This window comes from Maylandia zebra, linkage group LG18, assembly GCF_041146795.1.
Source record: "Maylandia zebra isolate NMK-2024a linkage group LG18, Mzebra_GT3a, whole genome shotgun sequence".
Taxonomy (NCBI): domain Eukaryota; kingdom Metazoa; phylum Chordata; class Actinopteri; order Cichliformes; family Cichlidae; genus Maylandia; species Maylandia zebra.
This window is the reverse complement of record NC_135184.1, coordinates 37,923,315-37,942,432: the sequence shown is the minus strand read 5'-3', so window position 1 is coordinate 37,942,432 and position 19,118 is coordinate 37,923,315. Positions and strand designations below refer to the sequence as shown.

The window sequence follows — 19,118 nt, the reverse complement described above, 5'->3', positions numbered from 1 at the left end:
TGTAAAAAGTCAGCACAACGAAAATAAACTCCACCTCAACTTGGTTTATATCTGACCCAGATAGACTGCAGGTCATAACTTCTTACCTGAAGTTCAGTTCACCTGACACTCGGACCGGTGGCCACCTCGGGTCTCTGCTCCTCCTGCCTCCCCTTCCCTCATCCACCTGCTGCCTCTGTAGAAGCTCTAAATAACTGAGTTATTTTTACACATCTTCCAGCATCTGGCCAATTCACCACCTTTCCTTGTTTATAACGTTACAAAACCCCCAAAACAACAAGCAAAAAAACAACAGAAAACCATCGGCCCATAAAAACGAAAAATCACATGGCCAGCCCAGCTATGGTCGTGCCATCAGTTAACCCTTCGCGTGCCACAGGGTTGCTGACCCCTGCTATAGATTATAATCCTCATAATCCTCACTCAGTGTTTGAATGAAAGCTTGTGCCAAACCCTGATCAGCCCTTCAGTACTTTCTTAAATGTATATGTGAATGATGTAATAACACAAATTAGACAAAATTGATTTAAAAAATCAAATCTAAAGTAAAGGAAATATTTTTAGCTGACATAATCCTGAGCTGACTGTCATGTCTTCTTTCTGTGTGTGTCCGTGTATGTAGGAAGGAGGACTCAGGCCTGTTGGTGTACAAAGACCACTTGCCAGTCAGTCAGGTTGTGGTTGGTGATACAAGCAGAGCTGGATCTGAGGCCAAACTAACCATAGGGCCACTCAGATGCCGAGGGGACTGTGAGTCTCACACACACACACACACACACACACACACACACACACACACACACACACACACGTATTTCATGTTGTTTCATAGACAAATATATTTTATATCTTGTGGTTATTTTCTATAGCAAACTTCCGGAATGCGGCCTCCTTTACAAGCCCCGCCTCTTACCTCCACTATCCTTCTTTGAGAGATGAAACCAGCACTGACATCTCTTTCTACTTTAAGACGTCCTCTACTCATGGAGTCTTTCTAGAAATCCTGGGAAGCACCAGCTTCCTTCACATTGAGCTCAGAGGTGGGTCAGTGTGTGTGTACTACTGTAATACTGTTGAGACCTTTGCACATGTGCAGTTGAGATATTAGGTCCTTTTTAAAGATATAATCCCCAAAGGTTGATTCTGTTCATCTGGATGTTTTCAGTGGGAGAAACGTGTCGTCACTCATCAGCTGACTTCTTCAGTCTCAGCTGATAAACACTGCATTTGCATAATGACTGAAACCAGCTGACTGAATGAACAATGGGCTGTGAGGTCAGTTCATTGATCAGCTGAGACTGAAGAAGTCAGCTGATGAGTGACGACACATTTCTCCCACTGAAAACGTCGTTTTAAAATATCTGTTGTTTTATAATAATATTCCTTAAGTGAAACATGTATAATGTAAAAAATATTGGTCCCAGCATGGAGCCCTATGGAACTCCATTCATAACTTTTAAATTCAAATTCAAATTCAAATTTTATTTGTCACACACACACAACCATACACAGTATGACATGGGGGTGAAATGCTTGAAGAAAAGTTTTACAATATTTACAATTTACTACAAAAATTTACAAATTAACTTAGGAATTTACAGTAAAGAATGTGCAAATAGCAGAAGAGATTATAAAGATAAGGATTATAAATTATAGGAATTATAGGATTATAGGAAATGTGTGGTGGTGCGTGTGGTGACGTGTGTGAGAGTCCAGTCTTATAGTGACGTGTTTGGGAGAGTCCAGTCCTACACCTGGTTCAGGGCCCGAATAGCCTGGGGGAAGAAGCTCCTCCTCATTCTCTCTGTTTTGGCCTTAAGGGAGAAGTGTGTGAAGAAGACTCCCGTTTATATGGATAAATTGGAGTCTATCAGATAGATATGATTCAAACCAGCACAGTGGTGAGTTCTAATCTCTGTAGTAAAACATTGTGCACTGAGGTCTGTCAGGACAACCATGGAGAGGAGTCTGCTATTAGAACCCATAAGTAGATAATTCATAACCTTCACTAGTGCTGCTCCTGTGCTACGATGCACTTTAAGTAAACCATTAAATAAACCGTTCCTTTGCAAATGCAAATGGTCAGTGTTTGGTGACGTCTCTTTCAAAACATTTTGAAATGAAAGGAAAGTGGGTCTATATTTAGCTAAAACATTTGGATCAAGTAAGAGCTTTTTGAATAAGGATTTAAAAGCCTGTGGTATGTAGCCTGTAAACGGAGATAACTTAATCATCAGTGTTTATTACTATCTGTCTCTAGGAGATGAAAATTTTAACTATTTCCAATGTTTGACATGTTTGACTCCACAGCCGACTCAGTGGTTTTATTCTCTTTTGGCATTGGCACTGAGAAGATGGAGCTCAGTGTCCGCTCACCAGTGCCGTTAAATAATGACCAGTGGCATCGTGTGGAGGCTGAAAAAAACATCAAGGAGGCAGTGCTGCAACTTAATGGACAGCACAGAATGGTCAGGCCCACCACCTTACAGGGCCATGCAAAACCAGAGCTCTACAGTGATCTCTATGTTGGTAAGACTTGTGTGCCACATATGTTTATGGTCCCATTTGGACTCATGAGGAGTATGTTACTCTTCTTCATATATGTCTTCAAACCGCAATGAACAAGCATGTGTGCTTCATTCAGTATATTTGGTCTTTTTTTTTTTATGTTTTAAAATGTTATGTTGTGATCATCAGAGTCTGAACTATAAAAAATCTTTTAAGTTTTTGTCTGAATTTATTAATGGCTGCAGATCATCCAAATATAAAAAAAATGTTAATGGTCCTGACTTTGACGACAAATTTCCCAAAGGGTGAGAAGGTGCTATCGGGCATGGGGCGACCGTGCCCGATAGCACCGTGGCTCAGGGGGTTGGGAAGCGTATCTGTAACCGGAAGGTCGCCGGTTCGATCCCCGGGCTCTCTGTCCTGGTCGTTGTGTCCTTGGGCAAGACACTTTACCCTACCGCCTACTGGTGTTGGCCAGAGGGGCCGATGGCGCGATATGGCAGCCTCGCTTCTGTCAGTCTGCCCCAGGGCAGCTGTGGCTACAACCGTAGCTGCCTCCACCAGTGAGTGAATGTGAGAGTGAATGAATAGTGGCATTGTAAAGCGCTTTGGGTGCTTTGAAAAGCGCTATATAAATCCAATCCATTATTATTATTATTATCACCGCTCTGGTGGGGAACGAGCCTGAGTTAGTGCGTGAGGTTGAGAGGTACCTGCTAGATATAGTCGGGCTCACCTCTACGCATGGCTTGGGCTCTGAAACCAGCCTCCTGGAGAGGGGTTGGACTCTGTCTCAGTCTGGAGTTGCCCCTGGTGAGAGGCGGTGGGCTGGGGTGGGTATTCTAATATCCCCTCGGCTTGCTGCCGGTATGTTGGGGTTTTTCCCGGTGGATGAGAGGGTTTGTTCCCTGTGCCTTAGGGTCGGGGAACAGGCTCTGACTGTCATCTGCGCTTATGCGCCGAGTGGCAGTTCAGAGTACCCAGCCTTCTTAGAGTCCCTGGGGGGGGGGGGGGGTGCTGGAAGGTGCTCTGTTGTCCTGCTGGGAGACTTCAATGCTCACGTGGGTAACGGCAGCGAGACCTGGAGGGGCGTGATTGGGAGGAACTGCCTCCCTGATCTGAACCCGAGCGGTGTTTTGTTATTGGACTTCTGTGCAAATCACAGTTTGGCCATAACGAACACCTTGTTCGAACATAAGAGTGTCCATAAGTGCACGTGGCACCAGGACGCGCTAGGCCGCAGGTCGATGATCGATTTTGTAATTGTATCACCAGACCTGCGACCATATGTTCTGGACACTCGGGTAAAGAGAGGGGCTGAGCTGTCAATTGATCACCACCTGGTGGTGAGTTGGATCAGGTGGCGGGGGAGGACGCTGGACAGACCCGGTGCACCTAAACGCATAGTGAGGGTGTGCTGGGAACGTCTAGCAGAGGCCCCAGTCCGCGAGATCTTCAACGCACACCTCCGGCAGAGCTTCAACAGCATTCCGAGGGAGACTGGGGACATTGAGTCCAAATGGACCGTGTTCAGCGTCTCCATTGCCGAAGCTGCTGCATTGAGCTGCGGCTGCAAGGTGGTTGGTGCCTGCCGTGGTGGTAATCCCCGAACCAAATGGTGGACACCAGAGGTGAAGGGAGCCACCAGGCTGAAGAATCACACTCCTCTGCCTTCCTTGGGAAAGTCTATGCCAGGGTGCTGGAAAGGAGAGTTCGTCCGCTAGTCGAACCTCAGATACAGGAGGAACAATGCGGTTTTCGTCCTGGTCGCGGAACACTGGACCAGCTCTTTATCCTCTCAAGGATACTTGAGGGTGCATGGGAGTTTGTCCAACCAGTCTACATGTGTTTTGTGGACTTGGAGAAGGCATTCGACCGTGTCCCTCGGGGTGTCCTGTGGGAGGTGTTGCGGGAGTATGGGGTGTCTGGCCCATTGCTACGGGCCATTCGATCCCTATACAACCGTTGCAAGAGCTTGGTTTGCATTGCCGGCAATAAGTCGGACTCGTTCCCGGTGGGTGATGGGCTCTGCCAGGGCTGCCCTTTGTCACCGGTTCTGTTCATAATTTTTATGGACAGAATTTCTAGGCGCAGCCAAATGGCGGAGGGATTTCACTTTGGTGGCCTCAGAATCTCATCTCTGCTTTTTGCAGATGATGTGGTTCTGTTGGCTTCATCGGGTGAGGGCCTCCAGCTCGCACTGGAACAGTTCGCAGCCGAGTGTGAAGCAGCGGGAATGAGGATCAGCACCTCCAAATCTGAGGCCATGGTTCTCAGCCGGAAAAGGGTGGCGTGCCCACTCCGGGTCGGGGATGAGTTCCTGCCCCAAGCGGAGGAGTTCAAGTATCTCGGGGTCTTGTTCGCGAGTGATGGGAGAAGGGAGCCGGAGATCGACAGACGGATTGGGGCTGCGGCTGCAGTAATGCGGACGCTGCACCGGTCCGTCGTGGTGAAGAGGGAGCTGAGTGTAAAAGCGAAGCTCTCAATTTACCGGTCGATCTATGTCCCTACCCTCACTTATGGCCACGAGCTGTGGGTAGTGACTGAAAGAACGAGATCGCGGATACAAGCGGCAGAAATGAGCTTCCTCCGAAGGGTGGCTGGCCTCTCCCTTAGAGATAGGGTGAGAAGTTTGGCCATCCGGGAGGGGCTCAGAGTAGAGCAGCTGCTGCTCCACATTGAAATCAGCCAGCTGAGGTGGTCGGGCATCTGACAAAGATGCCTCCTGGGCGCCTCCTGGGTGAGGTGTTCTGAACATGTCCCAACACCTTGGTGTTCCCCCGGATAAGCTGCAGGAGGTGGCTGGGGCGAGGGAGGTCTGGGCCTCTCTGCTTAGGCTGCTGCCCCCGTGACCCAGCCTCGGATAAAGCGGATGAAGATGGATGGATGGATGGATGGATGGACAAAATAATAATCAAATCACCAGAATTATGCTTATGTACTTATACTAATTACCCTACTCTAATGCTAATATTAGGGTGGTGAGTTGGATCAGGTGATGGGAGAGGATGCTAGACCTAAATGTATAGCGAGGGTGCGCTGGGAATGCCTGGCAGACGCCACAAGATCTTCAGCTCCCACCTCCAGCAGAGCATCTACAACACAGGTGTCCAGCTCCAGGTCTCGAGGGCCGGTGTCCTGCAGGTTTTAGATATGTCCTTGAACCAACACAGCTGATTTAAATGGCTAAATTATCTCCGCAACATGTCTTGAAGTTCTCCAGAGGCCTGGTAATGAAGTAATCATTTGATTCAGGTGTGCTGACCCAGGCCCTCCAGCAGGACACCGGCCCTCGAGGCCTGGAGTTGGACACCCCTGATCTACAGCATTCTGAGACACGAGACACTGAGTCTAAATGGACCTGCATTGCTGAAACTGCTGCACTGAGCTGCAGCTACAAGGTTGTTGGTACCTGTTGTGATGGTATACCCTGAACACCAGAGGTGGACACTAGGGGTGAAGGGAACCACCAGGCTTTAGATGGAGTCCTATCGGGCTTGGTTAGCCTGTGGGACTTTGGAGGCAGCCAATAGGTACTAACAGGCCAAGTGGAATGTGGTGACGGCAGTGGCTGAAGCAAAAACTCGGGTGTGGGAGGAAAGACAATGGAAAAAAACTTCCAAACTGCCTTGAAGAGATTCTGGCAAACTGTCAGGCGACTCAGAAAGGAAAAGTGGTGCTCTACCTGCACTGTGTATAGTGTGCTGACTTCGCTGCTGACTTCAATTGGGGTGGCTGTAGCTCAGGAGGTAGAGTAGGTTGTCTAGGTTCGATCCCTGGCACCTCCAGTCTAAGTGGGGCATGAGATGTCATTATTTTCTGATTTCTGTACCGTTAGCTGGAAGCCACTGCAGACTGGAGCACACGAAAAACAAGAAACTCATTCAACAGTAATGTGCTAATCTGCATATCACATTGAATTACTCGTTATTTGAAGGTGTTCTTAATGCTGTTCTGGATTATTCTGCCTTACATCTATACCAGGTGCTTCAAGTGGTCAAAGGGGTTTTCTGGGCTGCATGCGAGCTCTGAAGATTAATGGTGTGACCTTTGACCTGGAGGAATGGGCAAAAGGGACTCCAGGTGTGAATCCAGGCTGCCAGGGCCACTGCAACAGCTACAGGATGCACTGCAGAAATGGAGGAAAGTGTGTAGAGCATTACAATGGTTACTCCTGTGACTGTTCCCTTACTGCTTACGATGGACCCTTCTGCACTGATGGTATGACCAACACCCTGTTTGAGATTAGATGGGTTCAGATTTAATAATCAATAAGAATTTCCGCTATGTTTTAATGTTCTTTATTCTTTAATTATACCTTAGATGTAGGCGGCTACTTTGAGACGGGGACATTGGTGCGTTACGACTTGCTGCCAGAGGGGGGACCTTTTGCATTGAGGGACGTGAAGAGTCTGTCAGGTGTTGGTGTTTCAAGTGAGGCCAACCTGACTCAGGAGGAGCTTGTGTTCAGCTTCAGCACCTACAGTGCTCCCAGCATTCTTGTCTACATCAGTTCCAGAACTCAGGACTACTTGGCTGTGGTTCTCAGACACAATGGTAGGCTTATTAGTGTCGTATCTGATACATTTAATGTGTTCTCATCTTTGTAAACTTTATCTAGGGTGGTCTCCATGCCAAATATACTTGGGAGAGATACTCAGCCCAAGTGGCACGCTGATGCATCGGAGTGTCGGTGTAAATGTTAGATAGCAAGCACCTTTGTAGAAGAACAATTGAAAAAAAGTGCTTGTGTGAATGGATGAATGAGGCAAGTTGTAGAAAACACTTTGAATGCTCAGAGTAGAAAAGCACTATGTAAGAACCAGTCCCTTTACCATTTATGAACTGTAAGAAATGTACGTATTTCTTTGTGTTTTCAGGCACTCTCCAGATCCGCTACAGCCTTGGAAGACTCACAGAACCGTATACCATAGATGTTGACCATCGTAACATGGCCAACGGTCAGCCACATTCTGTCAACATAACTAGGAACTTAAGGGAGATACGGCTACAGGTTAGTGAATCCTGCCACTACAATACGCGATGAATTGCAAAATGCAGTCAAGTTAATAATAAAAGTCTTCAGCTGAAAATTCTTTTAGTTTGAAGCTGTAGCAAATATTTAATAGTGAGTATTAAGTTTGTATTAGGAGTGATTTAATGCAGCACTTTTTGCTGGAATGTCATCAAAGACACAATTTATAACAAAGACTTATTATATAGAATAATTATTTACATGCTGTTACCCCTGTGTTACTGAGATATGTATGTGTAAGTTCTTTGTCGCTTTCACAAATTTTTTTCCATGTGTAAATAGAAATAACAGAAGCTAGGAATTTTTCTTTAGCTGGCGATACACGCTGCTTCAAAACTTAGTATTAGAAAATATACACTAACCACTATCAAACGTTTGGACACAGCTTCTCATTTAACGGTTTTTCTTTATTTTCATGACTTTTTACATTTTAGATTCTCAGTGAAGGCATCAAAACTATGAATGAACACATGAAATTATGTAGTAAACAAAAGTGTGAAACAACTCAAAACATGTTTTATATGTTAGATCCTTCCTAACAGCCGCCCTTTGCTTTGATTCCTGCTTTGCTCACTCTTGGTGTTCTCTCCATGAGCTTCATGTCACCTGAAATGGTTTCCAACAGTCTTGAAGGAGTTCAGAGATGCTGAGCACTTGTTGGTCCTTTGCCTTCACTCTGCGCTCCATCTCATCCCAAACCATCTCCACTGGGTTTATGTCAGGTGACTGTGGAGGCCAGACCATCTGGTGCAGCACTCCATCACTCTCCTTCTTGGTCAAACAGCCCTCACACAGCCTGCAGGTGTGTTTGGGGTCATTGTCCTGTTGAACAATACATGATGGGATGGCATGTTGCTGCAGGATGCTGTGGTAGCCATGCTGGGTCAGTGTGCCTTCAGTTTTAAATAAATCCCCAACAGTGTCACCAGTAAAGCCCCCCACACCAGCAAACCATCAACTCCATGCTTCATGGTGGGAACCGTGCATGTAGAGACCATCGTTCACAAAGACACGGCGGGTGGAATCAAAGTTCTCCAATTTGGACTCATCTTGTGTTTCTTGGCCCAAACAAATCTCTGCTTGTTGCTTTTCCTTAGTCGTGGTTTCTCAGCAGCTATTTGACCATAAAGGCCTGATTCCCACAGTCTGCTCTGAACATGTAGAGATGTGTCTGCTACTGGAGCTCTGTGTGGCATCTATCTGGGCTCTAATCTGAGCTGCTGTTAACTTGTGATTTCTGAGGCTGGTGACTCGGATGATTGTATCCTCAGCAGCAGAGGGACTCCTGGTCTTCCTTTCCTGGGGCGTCCTCATGTCAGACAGTTTCATCGTAGTCTTGATGGTTTTTCTGACTGCACTTGGGGACACATTCAAAGTTTTAGCAGTTTTCTGGACTGACTGACCTTCAGTTCTTACAGTAATGATGGGCTGTTGTTTCTCTTTACTTAGCTCATTGGTTGTTGCCATAATATGAACTCTAACAGCTGTCAAACATGGCTGTCAGCTGTGCACCAACCTGACTGCTGCACAACACGACTGATGGTCCCAACCCCATTAAGAAGGCAAGAAACTCCACCAATGAACCCTGACAGGCTCACCTGTGAGGTGAAACCATCTCAGGTGACGACATCATGAAGCTGAGAGAAGGCCGAGGGTTTGCAGCTGGGTGGCTACTTACAGGAATCTAAAATATAAGACATATTTAGTATGGCTTATGTTCAAGTTAACGCAGCTTTCACAGTATCAAAAAAGTAACACTGGCACTAATCGTATCACTCAATGCAGCATTTGACAAAGTAAGCTGGAAATTTCTGTTTGCAATATTTAAGAAATTTGGATTTGGAGAATCATTTATCAGTTGGATAAGAGCGTTTTACACATCGCCAGTGGCCACAGTCACCACCAATGGGTTAATTACACAAAGCGTTACTCTTCACACTGGTGCCAGGCAAATATGTCTAGCTGCTACTATAAGACAAAATGGCAATATTAAAGGTATTTCAATGTCTAATATACAACAAAATTCTTCTTTATGTAGATGTTTTATTGCTCCTTCAGGATCCCCACTCTTTGCAGCAAACATTTGGGTTATAGATTTGCTTTCAGAAGTCTCAGCTTCTCTATAATCTGGTCGAAATCCACTATTTTGCCACTCTGTATGGATGAGGAGGACCGGGCAGATCTTAAATATTAAATATTAATGTTTCCTCCAAGCTGACCAAATCCTGTTCAGCATGAATTTCACCCCCTTGCTTAAATTGGTTCAAAAGAATCATCCATCCATCTGTCCGTCCATCCATCCGTCCATCCATCCGTCCATCCATCTGTCCGTCCATCCATCCGTCCATCCATCTGTCCATCCATCCATCCATCCATCCATCCGTCCGTCCATCCATCCGTCCGTCCATCCGTCCATTTCACAGGGAAAGAACCTTTTATTAGATTATATATCCTAAGAAAAAAAGTCACCTGCTCTCAAACAGAAATCAGCTGAGTTCAATAAAAACTGGTCCATTATCATCACTAAAATAATGTATGCTACTGCCTGATATATCTTAATTATTTTTTTCCCTCTCTCCTCGTCTCCCATTTCACATCCTAATCACCTCTAACCACCTTTGATTCCCCCTTGTACACAAACAAAAAACAAAAACGCAAAACCGTTTAACCTGATCACCGATCCACTTATAAACAGGCTTTCTCCTTTGGCTCTGGGGGCTAATCTAAAGGGGGCCATACACAGGGTTCCCTCCAATCAGGTCTGGGGGCAGCCCAGAGCTGTATGGTCCTAACTCCAAAAAGGAAGAGAGCAGTGGGTGCCAGTGGCTTGGGATGTAGAGCAGATTGTCCAATAAACAGAGGGCTGGTGGTTCGAATTCTGCTCCATACCAGTCGTATTATTACCAGTCATTCAAGACTTCAACACTGGTGTGAGTGGGTGAATGAACCAAGTTAAGTAAAGCACTTTGAGTGTTTAGAAAAGAGCTATATACGAACTAGTCCATTTACCAAAAAGGAGGGGGGCGTATGAAAGGAAAGAGAAAAAGACCTTTCCTACCCTGCAGGCAAAGCCTCTGAATCATCCCTCCAGCTTATTTTAGCAGAATACCGCTGTGAGCTATTATATTCTTCTTATAACGATGTTACTGTTGTCATGGTCATGACTGTTATTGTTCATAGCTGGTCATTGGTCATACTTATGGCTATTATTATCGTCATTATTATGATTGATGGTGATAATACTGAGTTAATGTTGCTTTAACTATTATTATCATTATTGTTATAATTGTCTCCTAAATTACATTAATCCTGGACTGAATACATTAACACGTCACGCTCACTTCACTCTCACTACTCACAATCACACTTGTATTATTTTCTTCCAACTCTTATATCTTATCATAATTATTATTATTATTATCATGATAATAAAAAAGAAAGTAGTAAAAATAAAGGAAAACCATTAAATAGGAATGTGTGTCCAAACCCTTGACTGGTAGTGTATATATTTCTTAAAGTCACTACTTTGAGATAAGCTGCTAAAGGTGCTAGTTTGATATATTGATAGTCAGAGTAGAAAAATGTATTTAAACCCTGAGTTCACCTGAATTGCAAATTGTAATTAGTTGCAATTGTAAATTACATCTGCTGAAAGAATAATTCTATTATAAAAAGTATGTCTGTGAAGGTTCTCAGTCATCCAGGTCATCGTAGTCTAAGGAGCTTGCAAAGAAAAGCGTCTGGACTTCTTTAAGTTGCTTGAAGACGTTTCACCTCTCATCCGAGAAGCTTCTTCAGTTCTAAGGTCAAATGGTGGAGAGTCCCAGATATAAACCTAGTGGGAGTTTCCCCCCACAGAGGGACAAAAGGACCCCCTGATGATCCTCTAATCGCCTGAGCCAAGGTGTGAAACTGGGCGTGGGTCCCAATCAGCCAGAGTTTCGGGTGTGTTCATTGTGTAACCTGGCCCCACCTTATCATGCGAATTCCTGAGGTCAGATGGCCCAGGATGTGAGTGGGCGTTAAGGTGTCTGGGAAGGGATCTCAAAACTGGATTATAGATGGCAGAGAGTTGGTGTCGTAAGCCCCGCCTCTGTTCAAAGATGGTCGCTCACAGTGGACATAGATGCTTCTTTCACTCCTCTTTCAAACCATCTGTCCTCTCTGTCCAAAATGTGAACATTGGCATCCTCGAAAGAGTGACCTTTGACCTTTAGATGCAGATGGACTGCTGAGTCTTGTCCTGTGGAGGTGGCTCTTCTGTGTTGTGCCATGCGCTTGTGAAGTGGCTGTTTGGTCTCTCCAATGTAGAGGTCTGAGCATTCCTCGCTGCACTGTACAGCATACACCACATTGTTAAGTTTGTGTTTTGGCGTTTTGTCTTTCGGGTGAACCAGTTTCTGTCTGAGCGTGTTGCTGGGTCTGAAATACACTGGGATGTCATGCTTGGAGAAAACTCTCCTGAGTTTCTCTGATACACCGGCTACATAGGAGATGACAATGTTGTTGCGTCTGTCTTTCTAATCCTCCCTCGCTGGTGTCTGATCTTCTTTTCTGTGCCTCTTTGCTGACTTTAAGAACGCCCATTTAGGGCGTTCTTTATAAAAAGTACATCAAGTACATCAAATTATATTAAAAAACTAGTTTTTAGCTTAAACAAACTTCTTTTCACCAAATCAAGGACAGGAGTCTTAAAACTTGCCAAAGTTTAAAGAAGATTCAGTTTATCAGTTAAACTTGACTGTTGCTTTTCTCTGTCCACATTATCCAGCTGGACCATTATCCAGTGTCCACATATACGCTGCCTGAGGCCTCTGACACCCAGTTCACTTTGGTCAAAAGTATCTTTCTTGGCAAAGTCTTTGGTGAGTCTAGAGATGTGTGTGTGTGTGTGTGTGTGTGTGTGTGTGTGTGTGTGTGTGTGTGTGTGTGTGTGTGTGTGTGTGTTTATATGGCTCCTGTTTTTGCATGACTGACTCCATGAAGGGATGCTGAGTGATGTTCTATGATCTGAATATTGTCCTATTTATTCTTGTACCAGTCACTTATTAACTTTTTTGTGTGCCTTTTTTCCTACCTGAAATGATGAGCTTCTACTTCTTAGAATCCAAATATGTTTTGTGTTGAAAAAAATAAAATAAAAATGAAGTAAAAAGTAGAAATGGCATTTAGCTTTTACTGTTTCTAATATCATTAGAGCAACACTACAGGGTGGGCCATTTATGTGGATACACCGTAATAACATGGGAATGGTTGGTGATATTAAAGTCCTGTTTGTGGCACATTAGTATATGTGAGGGGGCAAACTCCTCAAGATGGGTGGTGACCATGGTGGCCATTTACAAGTCGGCCATCTTGGATACAACTTTTGTTTTTTCAGTAGGAAGAGGGCCATGTGACACATCAAACTTATTGGTAATGTCACAAGAAAGACAATGGTGTGCTTGGTTTCAACGTAACTTTATTCTTTCATGAGTTATTTACAAGTTTCTGACCACTTGTAAAACATGTTCAATGTGCTGCCCATTGTGTTGGATTGTCAATGCAACCCTCTTCTCCCACTCTTCACACACTGATAGCAACACCGCAGGAGAAATGCCAGCACAGGCATCCAGTATCCGTAGTTTCAGGTGCTGCACATCTCGTATCTTCACATCATAGACAGTTGCCTTCAGATGACCCCAAAGATAAAAGTCTAAGGGGGCAGATCGGGAGACCTTGGGGGCCATTCAACTGGCCCACGACGACCAATCCACTTTCCAGGAAACTGTTCATCTAGGAATGCTCGGACCTGCACCCATAATGTGGTGGTGCACCATCTTGCTGGAAAAACTCAGGGAACGTGCCAGCTTCAGTGCATAAAGAGGGAAACACATCATCATCTAGCAATTTCAAATATCCAGTGGCCTTGAGGTTTCCATTGATGAAGAATGGACCCACTATCGTTGTACCCCATATACCACACCAAACCATCACTTTTGTTGGTCCAACAGTCTTGGAGGGATCCATCCAATGTGGGTTAGTGTCAGACCAATAGCGGTGGTTTTGTTTGTTAACTTCACCATTCACATAAAAGTTTGCCTCATCACTGAACAAAATCTGCTGCGTGAACTGAGGGTCCTGTTCCAAGTTTTGTTTTGCCCATTCTGCAAATTCTGTGGCCGATCTGGGTCATCCTCGTTGAGATGCTGCAGTAGCTGGAGTTTGTAAGGGTGCCATTTGTGAGTAGCTAATATCCGCCGAAGGGATGTTCGACTAATGCCAGTGACATGCGGCGAGTGCTGCTACGCTGTGGGCTCTTGCTGAATGAAACTGGGACAGCCACTGATGTTTCTTCATTACTGACAGTTTTCTTGCATCCACATTTTGGCAAATCCAACACTGAACCAGTTTCACGAAACTTAGCAAGCAGTTTGCTGACTGTAGCATGGGAGATGGGTGGTCTCGTAGGGTGTCTTGCATTGAAATCTGTTGCAATGACCCGGTTACTGCGTTCACCAGATATCAACACAATTTCCATCCGCTCCTCACGTGTTAACCTCTTCGACATGTCAATGGCTGTGAACAAAGAGAAACTTGTAAATAACTCATGAAAGAATAAAGTTACGTTGAAACCAAGCACACCATTGTTTTCTTGTGACATTACCAATAAGTCTGATGTGTCACATGGCCCTCTTCCTATTGAAAAAAACAAAAGTTGTATCCAAGATGGCCGACTTGTAAATGGCCACCATGGTCACCGATCATCTTGAGGAGTTTGCCCCTCACATATACTAATGTGCCACAAACAGGACTTTAATATCACCAACCATTCCCATGTTATTACGGTGTATCCATATAAATGGTCCACCCTGTATATCAAAAAAAGGACAATCTCACTTAGTAGTACAGGGCTCTGATGATGTAAGGGTGGCCTAGAAGTCAGAGGGTTTAACTTTAAAAACCTAACCTTAAAAGGTAAGTTTATTGGATTGTGAACAATAAACACATTTAAAATATTGCTATTATATTATTTTTGTTATTTAAAATATTTAAATATTTATTCACAGTGAATATTTTAAAGACTAACATGCTTTTAGGCCCAAAAAAGAGTTTCAGTCGTAGTTGCATTGGGCGAGGCCCCCGCCTGTATCACTGAGCTTCTTCAACCCTACTCTCCAACTCCAATGATAGTGGTCTCCTGACTATTCCACGGAGACATTTAAAAACAATGCGGGATTGCGCTTTTCAAACCCTACCTCCAGTACTGTGGAACTGTTTACCTCCCCCGCTACGCTCCATCGACTCTGTGGCTTCTTTTAAAAAACAGCTTAAAACACGTTTGGGTGATGTTTGTGTGTAATATGTTGTTTTGTTTGATATGCTTTTATATTCCCATGTGAAGCACTTTGTTATAGCTTCTTGTCTTAAAAAGTGCTATATAAATAAATTTTGCTTACTTGCATTGCTTCCAGAAAAAAACTATTAAAGCTGCTTTCTCTTTCTTTTAGAAACAGGCCAGATTGACCCCATCCTGATCGAGCGCTACAACACACCGGGTTTCATGGGCTGCCTGTCAAGAGTTCAGTTTAACAGTGTAGCACCGCTGAAAGCTGCCCTGCGCTCCAGCATAGCAGCACCTGTCAGCACCCATGGGATACTGGTTCCTTCAAACTGTGGAGCCTCCCCCCTGACCATCTCCCCCATGGCTTCAGCCAGAGACCCCTGGCACATAGAAGGTGGTAGAAACACATAGAACATAGGAAAGGGGTGTCCAACTCCAGGCCTCGGGGGCCGGTGTCCTGCAGGTTTTAGATGTGTCCTTGATCCATCACAGCTGATTTAAATGGCTAAACGACCTCCTCAACATGTCTTGAAGTTCTCCAGAGGCCTGGTAATGAACTAATCATGTGATTCAGGTGTGTTGACCCAGGGTGAGATCTAAAACCTGCAGGACACCGGCCCTGATGCCTGGCGTTGGACACCCCTGACATAGGGTTTCAGCATACATAGGGGCATGCCACTGTAAAATTCTAAAGTTTCTCAGGATTCAGATAGATAACAGATGTTTGCTTTGTTCACAGCTGGAGCTGTTTTCAACCTCAATGAGGACAAGTTCAGTGGTGATGGTGTGGATCGCAACTCGGCTGTCATAGGAGGTATGTTTAGTTTTAAGTATACCAGGATTCTGAGCTGCTGTTTTTGTCGATATAATTGGAAAATGCACAGATTGATGTACATAAAACGAGGTGATGTATGATTTTAAAACTGATACCATAGGTGTATCTATTAAAAATCTCTGAGCAGTTTGAATCTCAGTGATGTTGTCTTCAAGGTCGAGGTCACAGGTCAACTTTTCTGAAAACTGCCTCAGGAGGCTGAGGGGGAACGCCCGGAGCCGCTGGTATTTTTCAGTTTTTCGGTCACATTGAATTTTTATGCTGTCTGGGACAAGTTGAAGGTTGCCCAGAGGTCACCTGGTGGAACCTAACCTGTCTCATTGTGACTCAAAGCGACTGCCATCTGCAAATAATCACCATCTAATTTATTAATACAGATTGTTAACCGTTGCAACACATTAGAATCAGTCAGCACTGATAAGTGCAACTTGTCTTTTTAACTTTTTAACCTTAATTTATATTTTATTCCTTCCTAGTTAAATTTACCCTTTTTAATTTTTCATATTTATTTCCTATCTTATTCATAGCCTTTTCCTTTTTTGTTTTCTTTAGGTCACGAGCAGTTGTCCAAGCATTTCACTACATATCGTACTGTGTATGACTGTGTACGTGACAAATAAAATTTGAATTTGAATTTGAATTTGTCTGTTCCAGCACAATGTGAAACACACACCTGAGTTTACTGTGCATTACACTAAATTTCATGAAAAAGTGTCTTATTTTGCACCCGATATGTGTGTGATATTTGATACCAGGAATATTAATTTGGAATGAGAGAAGTAAAAGTCCTTCCATGAAACGCTGCCTTACCGTGGTGGAGGGGTTTGTGTGTCCCAGTGATCCCAGGGCCTGTGTTGTTGGGGGCTTTGTTGCTCCCTGGTAGGGTCTCCCAAGGCAAATTGGCCCTGTGTGAGAGGCCAGACGAAGAGCAATTCAGTCGACTGCTATGGATAAAAGAAGACCAACGGACGAGTGTACCCTGTCTGGAATAGGATTGCTGGGACCCCACCCTGGAGCCAGGCCTGAGGATGGAGCTGGAGGGAGCGTGTCTGGGAGCTGGGCCTTAGCCCATGGGACCTGGCCGGGCACAGCTTGAAGCAGCGACATGGGCCTGCCCTGCTGTAGGCCCACCACCCACAGGAGGCACCATTAGGTCCGGGTGCAATGTGTGTTGGGAAGCAGACAGGGGTCCAATCCCCGGCTACCAAGGCTGGCTATCAGGACACGGAAGGTCACCTCTCTGGTAGGGAAAGGAGTCTTTTATATGGTGGGGCTCACCTCAATGCAACATTTGGGCTCTGGAACCAATCTCCTAGAGAGAGGCTAGACTCTGTTCCAGGCTGCTATTGCCCTCGGTGAGAGGTGGTGGCCAGGGATGGATTTTCTTGTATCCCTGAACGGGTCCTGAATGTAGTTTGCACTTATGCGCAATGGTGTAGCGTCCACACCGCTGTGGAAACATCTTTCAGGCATTGATGTGAGTGACTGAGTAGAGTTGCGCTGATTTCCCATGTGGTGGAGTTTATGCTGCACAGTTTCATGTCTCTTTTAAAGATATCTTTAAAGCGCAGCCGTGGCGTCCAGTGGGTTGCACACAACTGATGGTCCCAACCCCACTAAGAAAGCACGAAATTCCACAAACGAACCCTGACAGACTGACGCTGAGCTTGGTTCTGCCAAGTTTTTTTACAGGTTTCTTCCTGTTAAAAGGGAGTTTTTCCTTCCCACTGTCGCCAAAGTGCTTGTTCATAGGGGGTCATATGATTGTTGGGTTTTTCTCTGTATCTATTATTGTACGATCTACTGTACAATATAAAGTGCCTTGAGGCGACTGTTGTTGTGATTTGGCGCTATATGAATAAAACTGAATTGACAGGCTCACCTGTGAGGTGAGACTACATCATGGAGCTCACTGAGAGAAGGCCGAGTGTTTGCACCAAAGGGTGGCTACTTTGAGGAGTCTAAAATATAAAACATATTTAGAGCTATTTTTCCTTTTTTTCTTTTTCTTTCTACATAATACTGTAGATACATGTAGTAAAAATAAAGGAAAAACACTAAATGAGAAGGTTTGTCCAAACCTCTGACTGGTCGTGTATAATAATAAAATTATATCTTGCTCTGAGCTAATGTTGGCGTTGTTCTGATGTTTGAGAGGAAAGAGGTTAGAAACATCCAAGTCATTGTTTTCACTGCATGAGGTGATCCACATATTCTCTGTAGGAAACAGTGAGAATTCAAATCCTCTTTATAATCTAACATGGCAAAAATGAGCAGAGCAAAAGCCAAAAGACATCAACCCAGTTTGTAAGTTCACAGTTTGAGCTGCGGTTGATCCCTCTGGTCTCTGGTGTAACTCTCAGTTCAAATCGTGTGAACTGCTAATCAAAGGGAAACTCTTCAGAACACAACGTTTACACCTCGGTGACCTTTCTCCCGCCTTTCTTGCTTGATGTTACATCTTCTGAGATGACATCTGGCATCTGTGCACTTTTACGTTAATTAGATGGATCATTAGCTCATTCAAACGTGACTGTGCATTTCTACATAATCTCTTTTTAATTCAAAAACACAGGGATACTTTTTTTATCAGTCTGTGTTGGTCAACGACAACATACGATTCCTTTTATGAAGTCATGCATTTCAAAGTCAGACATTCTTGTTTTCAACTTTTTTTATTAAACTTTAGACATAAACAAAACAAGAGAAATAAGTTTTATCATACTCTGTTTTACACTCACCTCCCACTCCCCCCATTACACACCTCTGCACCTCAGGTGGCAGAGAGCCAGCTACTAAAAGGAGACCAAATACAGTTTGTCTAATAGGCCACAAGTCACTTTTTTGTACGATGCTATTTTAACCATTAACCATTCGTCATAGCGAGGCCGGCGGCTTTCCCAGCAGTGTCTTAGCAGAATCCCTTTAGCTGTGTAAGGGCCAGGATGTCTCATTTTTATGGGGAAGTCAGAAAGTTCTGTGGTTGAACCAAACATGGACAGTTTTGGTGAGATGTGAAATCTTCTTTTCAGAACATGAAGATGACTCCATAATATCAAAGTCAGACATTACTTTCGATTAGTGGTTCCTTAGTATCGCCCTCACTCCCCATCCTGCTTACATACATGTGATCACACAGCCTCACAGGCCGCCTCTACACTCAGTGAGACGCCTGAATCATTATAATGTTTTCATACTCATTGTAGTGGTTGAACTTATACCTGATTCCCATCAGTATTAAGCTTGATTAACTATCATATCAGCTATGATTCTGTTTACAACATACTTTTCTCTTATCCAGAGTCACATTTCTTATCTTTCCACTTTCCTGCAGCCACACAAACACTTCATCGTGTCTACACATAATTTAGACATTAGAAAAATCTCCATTACTCAAACTGTATTTCTCATATATA

At 44.3% G+C, this 19,118-nt stretch overlaps 1 protein-coding gene across 1 annotated transcript in view; it reads left to right on the top strand.

The window, feature by feature from the left end:
• Window positions 1-19,118, top strand: part of cntnap2b (contactin associated protein 2b) — a 46,995-nt gene that overhangs the window by 24,720 nt on the left and 3,157 nt on the right. Inside the window, exons 16-24 of the mRNA XM_014411252.3 lie at window positions 623-750; window positions 870-1,040; window positions 2,311-2,529; window positions 6,493-6,729; window positions 6,832-7,065; window positions 7,389-7,522; window positions 12,315-12,408; window positions 15,034-15,261; window positions 15,607-15,681. Of these exons, the coding sequence (XP_014266738.3) occupies window positions 623-750; window positions 870-1,040; window positions 2,311-2,529; window positions 6,493-6,729; window positions 6,832-7,065; window positions 7,389-7,522; window positions 12,315-12,408; window positions 15,034-15,261; window positions 15,607-15,681 (1,520 nt within the window). The remainder of the gene's footprint in view (window positions 1-622; window positions 751-869; window positions 1,041-2,310; window positions 2,530-6,492; window positions 6,730-6,831; window positions 7,066-7,388; window positions 7,523-12,314; window positions 12,409-15,033; window positions 15,262-15,606; window positions 15,682-19,118) is intronic.